Below are 13,052 nucleotides of genomic sequence, written 5' to 3'. Positions count from 1 at the left end.
GTTTAGTTGAAGGATCCGAACCGGCCCACTGCTTGTTCTTGTTGTGGTTTGGGAATGGAATGCCGTTGGGGCGGCAGCAGGCGCTGCGGGGCGCCCCGTCTGTCGCGCAGCGCCCCTGCATGCCTCCCGCCCGGCGGCCTGGCCGGTGCCCTTGCCCCCAGCTGCTGACTGCTCTCCCATCTTGTGCCCGCTTTTGTCTGTCGCCCTGCTGTTAACACAGTGGCTCTCGGCTCATCGTGTCTCTTGTCCTGCCGGTAAAAGGGTGTGCATCGGGGCGGAGAGCGTTTGAACAGGCCTCCCACTTTTTCTCTCCCCTGGCCGAGCTCTGGGGTACAGCGGCAGGAAGGGGGTCCCAGAGGGACCCAGACCCTGTGTAACCCTTTTCTCCGCTCTGAAGTTTTTACAGTGGTGGTAGTTTGATAAGGTAAGTTTAGACCCCACCATTAAGATGACTTCTGGGGAGTTCTGGTCTGGCAGAGGGAGAGCTGAAGAAGTCAGTCCAAAAAGCCTCTGAAGCTCTCCTGCTTCAGCATGTCCACTTAAGAGTGAGACACCGTTCCTAATGAAATGCGTAAATGGCTTCTCTTACAAACGTCCTGAACGAGGCTCACGGTTAGCAGACTGGGATCGAGTTGTTGACCTGGGAAATGTCCGTGGAAGTATCTGTGGACATGGGCTTATGTGAGGGACCGTTTGGGAACAGTATTGTGACTTAGGTTTACTTAAATAATCCTGTTTTACTCTGAGGGTTGTGCTATTAAAACCCACCGTAAATAAGGAGAAATGAACATTGTTGCCAGTTTTTAACAATATTTTCTCTCTTCCTTCTCTTCCCATCACCTTTTGCTTTTGTTTTCATGTTTTTGGTTGTGGCTCTTCCTGTCCACCCCCTCCCACCTCTGCCTGTCACTCCATCCCTCCCCGTCGTAGCATGGCAAGGCACTGACCTGATGCATAATCACGTCTTGGCTGACGACGACCAATCAAGTCTAGACTCCTTGGGTCGTCGCAGTAGCCTTTCCCGTCTGGAGCCTTCAGACCTCTCGGAAGACTCTGACTATGACAGTATATGGACAGCCCATAGTTACAGAATGGGTTCTACATCTCGTAAGAGCTGTTGCTCATATATCTCTCACCAGAACTAATGCACTTCTGAGCTTTTCTTAACAAATGCTTGTTGTATCGCAGCCTGCTTTTCTTAGATGTTTTCTTGCTGTTCCTTGTCTTTTATGTGATATTTTAACAACTTTTGAGAGCATTGCTGATATTTCCCATTGTACTGTGTGGAGGCCCACTTGCCAGTTCGACCGTCTGCTCGAGCTGCCGCGGTGGAAGGAGACGGTGCGCTCACGGGGCCGCGCCCGAGGGTCCTTTCCTCCGTGGGTGGTGGTGGCTCTCCAGCTCTGAATGGTCTGGGTTCCTGTTCTCAGTGTAGCACCTGTCTCATTTCTTTGTGAATACAGCTGTGTGAACACTTTCCCATTTTATACGAGACCATACAGGTTTGTGATCTAAGTGCCAGCACCACAGAGGCGACTCTGGCCTTACACAGGGGTCTCAGTGTTCTGTGTGCAACGGCCCCACTGGTGAACGAGCTGTGGAGAGAGGCCAAGGAAACGCACACTGAGAGGGTGGGGTCAGTTCAGACGGCTGTGTTCTGAGGGCCCCACAGGGTGCTTGGCCGCCACGCAGGGCTGTGTGTGGGTGTGGCTAGCGTGGGCTATGGCTCATCAGGGTGCCTCAGACGGCCGTCCCACGTCCCCGTTTGCCTGGGGTGGGGGTGGGGGGTGGGAGTTCTCCGAGGGCCAGGTTACTGTCAGAGCTCAGACCCTCCCCCACATCGTCACACCCGACTCTCCTTATTTGGAGCAATCGCTCTTAACTGGCGCTTAGCACGCCCGTGCCGCTCCACTGAAGATTCAGGCCAAACTCGGAAGCACTCGGCCTCTGAAGGTGTATATGCGACTCCGTTCAGAGCCAGGTGAGTGCTTGGCTTCAGTCCCAGCCTGGCTGTACCCCACATCCCTGTCACGCTGCCTGCGACAGACACGGGGTTTGTTTTCAGCAGCTAGCTGCCGTGAAACTCCGTTTACAGCAGCCCGTCCTCTGTGACCCCCATTCCTGATTGTCACGGGGACATCTGAGTCCATTGAAGACCTCGGTTGCCAGGTCACTCACTTACAAGAACGTCTCAGATTTGGAGGGAACTCCCCCACTTGCCTGGGATTTGTTGTAAGGAGATTTCACTGGCCTCTCTCAGACGAATTTCTGCTTCAGAAAGAACTGAATGTGACCTGTTACTTTGAGTTGTGGCATCCAGATCCACATCTGGTCATTGTTCTCTCCCGTGCATGCTGTACTTGGTGTTAAAATGGAACCTCAGGGTTGTGTTTTAAGTATTCATTGAAACCAGCTTCAGAAAACAAGATGCCATAATACGTTGGGAATAACCCGTTTTCCTCTCCTCAGGGTGACTGTAGTTCCGGGTGGCTGTGATCTCTCTCCTCCCCCGGCCCCCAGCGAAGCCCTGTAGCCAGTGTGTGTTTTGCTTGCGCAGAGACAGCCGGGCTGCAGCGCGCCCTAGTTGGCTGGGCGCCGGTGAACCCTGGCGGCGGCGTGTTGCTTAGAGGGTCGCACGCCTTCAGTACTGCATGTGGTGAGGTCCTGAGGAAAACCAAGAATTCCAAATAGGTCTCTGTTGCCACACAGCTATTGAGCTGCTCACGCCATCTGGAGATTTCATACTTTTATATCAATTAATATAAGTAAGAAAGTTGAGGAGCAATCTTAAAATTAGTTAGAGCCCAGTATTAACCCACGGTAGAGATGGGGTTTATATGTATTCAGCCAAATAGTGGAAGTTTGGGAGAAGTAGGACTACGAAGTTCATGCAGTGAACTTCACAGCAGTTGTTTTATTTTGTATGTGTACAGTAGTCACCTTTTCTGACGCTAATAGTAGAATGTCTGTCTGTCTGCTTTGAGGCTGCCATTGGTGAGTTGGCGTAGCCGCCTTTGCCAAGAAGCCTCAGTAAGCGCGGGGGCCCGTGTCGCGCGTGCCACAGCACTGCGATACTTCCTTATCACCGAGTGTCGTTTGGGTCGTCCTCCGGAGACCTCACGTTCTGTCCACCAAGGTCTGACACTGTCCCCCAGTCCTTTGGTACCAGTTAAAGCCACGTGCGCGGTGATTTTGCTGATGCTGGGATCACTGTATCACACCGCCCTGGCTTCTGGTTGTTTGGGCTTGTTTCGAATGTCTGGCACCATTTGCTCTTGTGACCTGGTTGGAAGTGTTAGTGCCACGGGCCTGGAAGTGGTCCCTGGGGGGCAGTGGCAGTGTGGCACCAGAGGGCGGGGGACACTCCATCCGTGGAGCTCCGGTCACGCCGAAACGGAGTCTGCTTGGTGCAGCTCTGTCCTGGCCGTGTGCACAGTTAGTGCCGTCGTGTGCGGGTGCAGACCCTGAACCTGAAGGTAGGTGGAAGCCGTCCCGGGCCTTCCGCGGGGCCCTACGTGGTGTTGACCTTGAATTTACCCTTGCCACAGTATATAAGCTATATTAATTATGTGTTTTGCGTAAAATTGCCAAAACACAGTAATGTGTATATAGTGGTATAAGACCTTGAAAAAAAACTTCTATATTGTGTTTTTTCTCTGTGAATGGGAAAGCCATTTTTAGTGGGTGACGGCCATTTGAAGACTCAGTTGGATGTACACCTGAATGTTGCATTGTATTGTACAGTATGCATACTGTTTGTGGTTGCATATGGCAAATGAAGTGTTTGTTTTATATAAAAAAAAAGACATCTGTTATGTACAGTTGAAATAAATTTTGCATTTGCTAGCCTGTGGCTTTTAATATTTGTTACCTGGGGGGCGGGGGAGTAGCATAGCTTGCAACTGAATATGATTTGGCTGTTCTCCTGTATGTTGTCTTCCAGAGGAAGGCCAGGCAATGGGACACTTTCTGTCTGCTTTGGTAGAGAGACATGCATTTCCTTAGAATAAATACATTCTAGACAATACAGGGTGACTCCTGACACACTTTTATTTCCTTTCTCCCTCTTTTTTTAAAGAAGTTTTCGGTCACTGAAAGGCTTGTCTTCAGAAAGAAGCACTCTTGGTTTTGTTGTGCATAAATGGGGGGAAAAAAAAGCCTATAACTAATAGATTTTTTATTTTTTTAAGACTAAGGTCAGTTTTAATCTTTGTTTTATAAAGTGCATGCCCAGCTGGCTGAGAAGTGAAAAGGAGTGTCCGCGTGGGGCTAGGGCAAGGTGCAAACGGTAAACAGATGCAGATGGTTCCCTAAGGAGATTCCTCACATTTTCCTAAGAAAAAAATTAGAATCCTATGATAGCCATAAATAACAAATGACCTTTGGGAGAGGTTTTATTAAATAGATTTCTTTTAAAAGTTGTAATATTTTCCTTCATTCTGAAAGTTCGGTTTCGCTTGAGTATAATTAGGTGCAGATTTTAGAAAGATGATGAATTTAAGAATCTATGGAGTTCTGCCACAAATGTACTCGACTGCTGGCCAGATGAGCAGATGATCTTTCCTGAAAAACACCATGTTTAGGCTTCTGATGCAGGCTGACTCTGTCACGCATACGCACACAGATGCCCACACGCACACGCTAGCCCTTGTGTGCCCTGGAGTTGACTGAGCCATGTGTCCTGTCGGTGTGTCCGGTCAGGTGGCAGTCTAACCACGGAGAGGCGCCCGGGCTTTGAGTCCCCTGCTCTGTGCTGCTCAGGCAAGGCCTCTGTGCGGTACCGGCCCTCGCTAGATGCGTGTGTCTCCAAGACCCACAGTGCTCTGAGAGGCTGCAGGTGTTGTAGGGGGCAGGGCTCCACGTGTCTCCAGCTCGTAGATCACACCTCTGAGGGCACAGGCTCGCCTTCCCGTCTCCCGCTGTGTGGCAGTGTGCAGCTACCATGGCGTGTCCGCCCGTGGCCTCCGCAGCCAGATTCTGCGGGCATGTTCTCTGGAGTCCTCCAGTTGGAGAAATGCTGGATTGGTGCTACGTGTCGATTACAGTCCCATTGTAGTCACCCCCGTACTGAACAGCAAATCCAGCCAGTACTTGTGTGCATGTCCTTGTAGACACAGACAGGCTTCTAGGCTAGTCCAACACCCCTTTTAAACCGTGACACACACAACTGTGGAATGTTGCTGAAAGGAGGCGCGGCACTCGGGTGACTTGAGGAAGTGCCGAATTAAAGGAAGTGGGTATTTCTACTACACACCCGGTGAAAACCGTCAGCGTGCCCCGTGTGCACTGCGGACCTTCCAGAAGTGGCCGTAGCTGTCGGCATTTCCCAAAGCAATGTGGTGCAGAACCCCTGCGTTAGAAGGTGGAGGGACAGCAAAATACCCCCAAACCCCCAAACCGAGAAGGCACTTTGAGGCAGGACAAGGAAGCAGGCGACACCATACGGCTTACACAGCGTTATTCTGGGGGGCACCCCCTTACTGATGGGGGGTCAGGTGGGCGATGATCCAGGTGCTGCACGGCTACTCTCCAGGAAGTGCAGACCTGAGTCCCCAGATGGTGTAGACGAGAGGGCTGCGCAGCAGAGGCTGCTGTGGGGGGCCAGCGTCCGTGTGCCAGGGGTGGGAGGGGAGAGACGTCTCTCTGCTAGCTGTGTGAATGACTTCAGGCACGTTCCAGATGAGCGCTTCGGGTCAGGGCACACACTCCCTCCCTGGGGCCTGGAGCAGTAGCCCCCCAGGGAGGTCACCGCATGAACGCCCGCAAGATGGAGTACCGACAGTGCTCGTACCCCATTACCTCCTGGAAACGCAGACCTTGAATGTGCTGGACCATCATGAACCCATTTCTCTGTGTCTCAGCCCCTCTTAGAGGATTTTAAATAAAGTGACAGAACATTCTTGGCGGGTTCTGTTGTTTTGCCAAACAAAGTAATTCAGGGAAAACATGCTGTGATCCCTCTAAAAATACCCAAGTGATCTTTGAGATAACTTGTTAAATCTACTTTGTAAGACTTGGCTATTTCTGTAAGAACAGACTTACTTATAAACCTGGCTGGAGAACATCTCTCTATTTAATTTTCTGAAAAACCCAAGTTTTCTGTCCTCGTAGAAACACATTCCACTGAAACTAGGCGCATTACTAGCATCGTATGGATTTCTCTGCAGGCTAGTAAATATTCATTTTCCACACCAGCATCTTTCAGGAATCAAGCCGTTAAGTCCGTACATTCTGCCTATAACATTCTCAAATTTAAGTTTGTATAATAAATTCTGGTATGCTTTCAGTGTATTTCCAAAAATAACCGTCACGTGTATGCTACTCGTGTACCAGTTCTCACGGGCTTTTCATCCTCTGATGTCCCGTTACGTAACGGGATTGAAGGCTTTCGTTTTGTGACTTTACCTCGTAAAAGATACTCAATGTGATTCTTAAATTCTCAGAGCAGCTCTGCAGAGTTGGTAGCTCCGTTCTGCTTTACGAGCCCTGGGCCTCCCTACTCGTGCAGACGGGACAGCGCCTGCTGTCTGACCCTTGTCCTTATGGCACAGGTGTCCCTCGTTTCTCCTGCTGCTTGAAGCTGGGAGCGCCTCGCGTCAGCGGGCAGCCCAGGAAGCTACAAGGTGTGAAAATAACCGGAGAGAGATGCGAGGAAGCCCGTCTTCCCACAGCGCTGCCCGGCGAACTTCTCATCCTGTCGAGTCCTCACATGGATGAGCTAATGAGACGTCGTATTTCCAGCCGGGGGTGATGGACTCACAGCTGGGGCCTGTTCTGATCTGACCATAACACAGAGTGGGTGGCAGGGGCGGGGGCACTTAGGAGCCGACTAAGTTGACTCATGACCTCTCTTCATGGCGAAAATTCACTGAAACCGTTTTGTCCTACACATGTGGTATACACATTTGAATTTTTATGTGAATGCCTTTGTTTCTCTGGGGAAAACAGCACATGAGCAAACTAACTCTCCTGATGAAAACGGAGGTAACGTTGTGTGTCTTGGAAGCACGGGATGTTCCACGGCCTTCAGAATTCTCACCTCAGCTGGTACCACTGAGCTTTCCCTTATTTGTCCCACATACCAGTTTCCTTCCTAAGCAGTATTTTCCGGTGTGGCCCAGAAGCCCCCAAAGGATCTAGAAGATGACGTGCCTGCAGTCCCTCGCAGAGCCGTGGCAGCTGGAGCCGGCGATACTCCAGGAGGCCGATTGTCAGCGTACTGATGTCTTAAGAAACCTGTCCCTCTCAGGAGCCGTGTCTTGAAGGATGTTGCCCTCTGTCTGAAGAGTAATTCCCCTTGGGGATGGGTGACTGTGACGGCGTGGGGTTCTGCCCCTTAGCGAGGGGTACCGCAGAGTGACACGTCCCAGTCCCTGGCAGCGACGGGGCCGGACAGGAGAGCGGCAGTGTGCTGATGTGCGCCCATACACCGGCTGTTGGGGCTTGTGACAGAATCCTAAGTGCCCCATCCGATCAGAGCACTAAAGTTACTGATGCCCCGAGGGGCCCTTCCTTCCTTGGGCTGGAGGCATATGTATGTGCCGAAGCGTGCGCCGTGGGACACATAATGGCACTTGCTTGCCCAGAGTTTAATCTTCTCATGCTTGGGACGGCACAGCAGGAGGTGGTCCACATCCTAGCTTTGTGCAGTTCCTGCCGTTACGTTTCATGGTACGCTTGGATCTGACGTCCTTCCCAGGCTGTGTGACGGGAACAGAGCAGGTCTTGAAGTTGTCCAGGTGGCAGCAGGGAGAGTCGAGGCCAAGGCCCTGTGGCCAGCGAACTCCAGTCCTCTGCCCTGTGGTGTGCAGCCGTGGAAACAATGGAGCCCTGTGGCCGTCAAGCTTTGATGGTAATTGTTAGTCCTGTTGAGAGGGGATTAAGCTGACACTGAAGTGCTGGTGAAACTATTCTTAAAACCCTGTCTTTAAGAAAATTGGTGTCCTGCTGAATGTCCCCATGACGCAAGGCGGCACAGCCATCTTAGAGTTTGGCAAACTTTGCGGAAGGCGGACTAAAGGTAAACCAGGAGACAGTTGTACCAGCATCTCTGTAATCCGTTAGCAGCTGTCAAACACCAGTTGTATTTGTTTAATGGAGAAATGTTTATCAAAATACCACTTGCAGGTGTTTACATTCTGTGGTAGATTCTTCCCTCAAATTTGCATCTGATACTTTTCAAAAGTAGAAGTTTTGTAGTGTTGTATAACCTTTTAAGAAAGTACTACCTCATTTTCTTTTTTGTGTCCTTAAAAAAGATTTGAGTCTCCTTTCTTACCTGTGAGATATTTGGGTTTCCCGGTTTCTTTTTTTTTTTTTTTTTTTTTTTAAGATTTTATATATTTATTTGAGAGAGAGAATGAGAGCTAGAGAGCACATGAGAGGGGGGAGGGTCAGAGGGAGAAGCAGACTCCCTGCCGAGCAGGGAGCCCGATGCGGGACTCGATCCCGGGACTCCAGGACCATGACCTGAGCCGAAGGCAGTCGCTTAACCAACTGAGCCACCCAGGCGCCCTGGGTTTCCCGGTTTCTAAAGTACCCATCCCACAGCGCGTGTTCCTCGGGACAGGGCCCAGGCAGGCTGCAGCGCGGGCCCCGGAGAAATGGTGCATGCCTCCCTCCGACATCGTCAGCACTTTACCGCCTTCCGCTGGGAAAATGTGTATGTTCCAGGGAATGTCAAATGACGTTTTCACGAAAGAAGTAATAAATCTCAGTTTTTCTAAACCACGTGTCTCAACCTTTATTTTTACTTGTTGCTCTAAAGTTAAGCGTTTCGTCAGCTGTTTGCATTTATGAGCACCCTGTGCGCGCCACTGTCTGGCCCACCTTTCTAAAATGCCCGGAATGATTGGTCTCAACGTTCGATTCAGATGTTCCCCCCAATTTTTTTGGTATTTATTCCAAAACATCCAGGGCACTGGGGTCAGGACCTTGCTACCTGTGGAAGATTTCAGGATTTGATCCCGATTCATGAAGGAACCGAAGCTTAATAAATCACCAAAAGGCTGGTGCTTCCTTTCGTCTAGATGCTTTAGGCATGAGAAGGACTGAGTTCGCTAGGCAGAAGTGGAGAAAATTGGTAAAAAGCTGCCCTCCCTGTGTTGTATCTAGAGAGTTTCCTAACGCACGATCCCCGGGATTTAATAGTGATGTTTAAGTCGTGTTCTTGAGTCCGGTTTTCACTTCCACCATGGCATTCACCTGTGGCTTTGTTTGTGTTTCTGTTGTTTTAATGACATAGGTTCACGCAAAGAGTCTGCTCCACAAGTTTTGCTTCCAGAGGAAGAGAAGATGATAGTTGAAGAAACCAAGAGTAATGGTCAGACGGTGATCGAGGAGAAGTAAGCGACCCCCAGCGTTTCAGGGCAGGGAGGTGGGGGTGGGCGCTAGCCTTCACTGGGCTGCTGCACGGCCTGTGCAGTGGGACGGGTAGCGGGCGGGCCACAGTTGTGCCCCCTGGTGGAGTGCTTCCGGGCGGCGTCCTCACTCCCATCCCGGTTCAGGTGTTTGTCCCATTTTCTGTTTCAGGAGCCTTGTTGACACGGTCTATGCATTAAAGGATGAAGTCCAGGAGTTGAGACAGGTGAGTCCTAACCACCTCTTTAATCTTGTAATGGGGTCAGAGGAAAGCACCGTGTGAAAAGCGAGGCCATCTGTCCCTACGCACGCTAGCACCGAGGGGACAGCCTTTCTCTCTGCTCCAGGGCCAGTTTGGTCCCCTGTGAATGGGACAGACCAGGAAATGAATTCTTAAAGTGACCTGTTCAACCTTTGTACTGTACTGTCGGCATTATAAATCATCTCAGGTCCCGTTGGAATCATCATTTAAAACATCCAAAGATCCTGCTGGGATGTTCCACCACTTGCTGGTGGAATGCACGGTTCTTGTTCTTAAGAAGTCAGGTGAACTTGGCTAAGTGACCGAGTATATTTTGCGTATTTTGGGTAAAGTACGTTGCACACCAGCTTGTGTCTCCGAGGAATGCGTGGTGAGCCCTGCATGTGAGGCAGGGGGGTTGGGGTGTGGCGCGATCTGGGCCTGGACGCGCACTCGGCCGACCTCGCTGCGTCCTCGCGGCTTCCACGTGTTTCTCTTCCGAGTTTGAAGGGACCCTCAGCAGTGGGTACAGGTCTGCACGCCTCGGGGCGATCGGGTTGAAGTGTGGGAAGGCAGGCTTGTGTAGCCTTTCAGCTGCTGCTACCGTTTTTCTATAAGAAGATTGTAGGATTTTCGCAGATGTGGAAGGATGCACGCAGTTCCTTTTGTAACTTTCATTCATCCTCTAGTGAGTTATGCGGAGATTCTCTCGCTCGATAGTTAGGGCTGTTCTTCCATCTGTGATTGGTCCTGCTCATAGGAGCATCTGTGTGAATATGGCGGATTCTAGCCCGGGATCACTCCTGGGAAACAAGTCCTCTTCTGTGCCCAAGACACTCAGCTTCCTGTGGTCTGCTTCGTTTACAGGATAACAAAAAGATGAAGAAATCTCTGGAGGAGGAGCAGAGAGCCCGCAAAGACCTGGAAAAGCTGGTGAGGAAAGTTCTCAAGAACATGAACGACCCTGCTTGGGATGAGACCAACCTCTGAGGAGTGTCGTTGCTTCTTCCTCCGAGACCAGCTGGAGACCAAGCCAGGAGCCCCACCCTAGCCAGGGGTGACCTTCAGGGCCACGGGGCAGGGCTGGACAAAAGTCATCTTGCTTTCTGGGCATGGAAAAGCCGGAGTTTATCCACAAATAGAAACGGTCACATTGTTCCTGAAGAATCCAAACATGAGGTGTAGACCCTGGGGGCTGAACTGCATTAATTTTACTCTGTTAACATCTCAATTACCTCATTTTGCAATAAGCGCAGTGACTACAAATCCTGGTGTTTCAGGCTCTTATGGATCTATATAAATAATTATATATACACGTTTCTTGTAAATACTCCATTTTGAATGCATATCCATGATTGTTGTATCTGGGCTGATCACCCGTGCTAGAATTCCCTTTCCACTAACCTTTCTGGTCCCACAAACAGCAAGTTGTGCTCATGTGCTTGTGGAAAGCAGAGGCGCGAGGGTGCCTGGACGCATTGCTAGACGCCTGGTTGGTTCTCCACTGTAGCCCCCATGTGCTCTGGAAGGACCCCCCACTTTGGTAGGCCCACGTAGCCTTGTTTGTACCTGCAGAGATACCTTAATAGCCTTGAAAGTCTTCTGTTGAAGCAGTGTTGCTGTCACCCTGAGTGGGTGTCCTGGCTCAGTGAGGGAGACTCTGGCTTCAGCCTCCAACCCCGGAAGTCCCCCGAGCACCACCGTGTCCGGCTGCCGGCGTCTGCGATTGCCTGCTGCGTGTGAACGGCGGCTCGTCGGCGTGCATTCTGTGCCCGGTGGGAGAGCAGACTTGTCTATATAGGCTGGTTTAATAACGTGACAAAACGCACCGTTTGTCCCCCCCTCCCCCCCCACTGAGAAAGCTCCACCAGAACCTGTAAATAAACTGCATTATTTATTCCGTATCACTGAGGCCAATGAAGGCACACCAAGGATACCGTGAGTGGACATGGCAAGCGCCAGGTGGGAGTCCTTGTCAGGCCTCTGTGAACTCCGACCTCTGTACCACCAGCGTGCAACAAGCCTTCTGTGCTCACTGGGAAAAAGAAAGGTTTCCCTCCTTCAGTGAGAATAAAGCAATAGAAATTCTGCCTAAAGTACTCAGTTTAAATGCTGGTCCGTTCCCCCCCCCAATACCTGAACGGCACTGGGGGCAGGGAGGAAGCCTGCCTGAGCCCAGCCCCCCTGACCTCTCTGGGCCGGGGAGGTGGGAACCTCAGAGCCCTGGGGCAGGAGCCTCAGCCATGGAGCCAGCTCGTTCCGCCTCGTGGGCAGGACACCGTGTCCCAGGAGCTGCTCTGCTGCTCTCCTCCGAAGAGGTCGGCTTCCAGTGGAGAGAATCTGGTCCCTAGAACGAGTGTTCTGTCTTTAAAACAAACCAGCACTACAGACTTCCCAGAAACAGCCGTGTGGCACCAGGTGGGACTTGGGCCTTGCGGTCTGTGGGGTCAAGTGACCCTTTAACTGCATGGGGATCTTCTGACGCCTTGGAACGGGGCGGCTCTGGGACTCCTTAGCTTTCTGCTTGCTGGTGGCTCCTGTCCAGGTCGGGGCTGAGCACTCGGCCCACCCGTCTGCGGCTGGCGGGCAGTTGCTGGAGCTGGGCCCTCCTGGCTGCGTGCCCAGTAGGTGTGTGCGCGGCTCTGCATCCGCCTGCCCTTGTGTGGCCTTTCTGGTAGAATTCTCAGCTTTCTGCACTTCACGTTTTGTTTACTAGCGCTAGGACTAGAAAAGAGCCTTTGCGGGGAGAAGCCTTACTTTACAGTGCTTTTTGGTGATGCAGAAGACCTTGCCATAGAAAACACTTTGGAGTGTGCCGAAGTTTGTGGTCTTGCACTCAGGGACGGCCTTCACCCCTGATCTCTCCACCTCTCTCTGACGGGGGATGTTGCCAGCTGCCTCCCAGGACGGGCCTCCTCAACCTGCCTTACCTTGACTGCAGCATTGAGGGGGAATGCACGTTTCTCCCCGTCCCCGCGCTGATGGGACCGTTGGGACTCTGCTGGGGCGCCTGGCAGTTCCACTGTCTCACTAAGCTGCTTAGGGAGCAGAGTCTGAGAGCTGTTCTGTCTACGAACCCGCGAACCGCTTCCGTTTCCCTGACCTTCCCAGGGGCTGGGGGCTGGCGGCTGGCGGCTGGCGGCGGTGGGTGGAAGGGGCCCCGTTTACCCCGAGGGCGAGGAGATAACGCACTTGCGTTTCTGCTCGATGTTGAGATTTGATGGCGGAGACTGTCCTTGGGGCTCCCGCTGTGTGCGTCGCATGCGTGCCAGGCCCTGGGACGGGGGCGCCTCAGGGTTTCTGACCCTTCCCGCTGCCCCCGCGCTGGGTCCCTAGGCCGCCCTCACGGCATCCCTGTTGACAGTTGTGGGGCCTGTCACGTGAATGCCACAGGCTGTCCTGGTCTTGACTGAGCCTGTTCCGTCGTTGTCATTAAACAGACTTTCCTTAC

The 13,052-nt window shown here is 51.9% G+C and overlaps 1 protein-coding gene across 13 annotated transcripts in view; it reads left to right on the top strand.

Annotated features, from left to right (window-relative positions):
• The window catches only part of ARHGEF7 (Rho guanine nucleotide exchange factor 7), a 130,023-nt gene extending 118,332 nt beyond the window's left edge, over nt 1-11,691 (top strand). For 11 of the 13 annotated variants that reach the window (XM_027590880.1, XM_027590878.1, XM_027590873.2 and 8 more), the window contains 4 exons: nt 931-1,107; nt 9,245-9,344; nt 9,532-9,586; nt 10,469-11,691. In XM_027590880.1, coding sequence (XP_027446681.1) covers nt 931-1,107; nt 9,245-9,344; nt 9,532-9,586; nt 10,469-10,591 — 455 coding nt within the window. In that variant the 3' untranslated portion in view covers nt 10,592-11,691. The remainder of the gene's footprint in view (nt 1-930; nt 1,108-9,244; nt 9,345-9,531; nt 9,587-10,468) is intronic. The other 2 variants (XM_027590876.1, XM_027590874.1) reach the window with 1 other exon arrangement.
• Nucleotides 11,692-13,052: the final 1,361 nt, after the last annotated feature.

This window comes from Zalophus californianus, chromosome 3 (genome assembly GCF_009762305.2).
Source record: "Zalophus californianus isolate mZalCal1 chromosome 3, mZalCal1.pri.v2, whole genome shotgun sequence".
NCBI classification, from domain to species: Eukaryota; Metazoa; Chordata; class Mammalia; order Carnivora; family Otariidae; genus Zalophus; species Zalophus californianus.
Note: the sequence above shows the minus strand (reverse complement) of the source record. Positions and strands in the feature narration are given on the sequence as shown.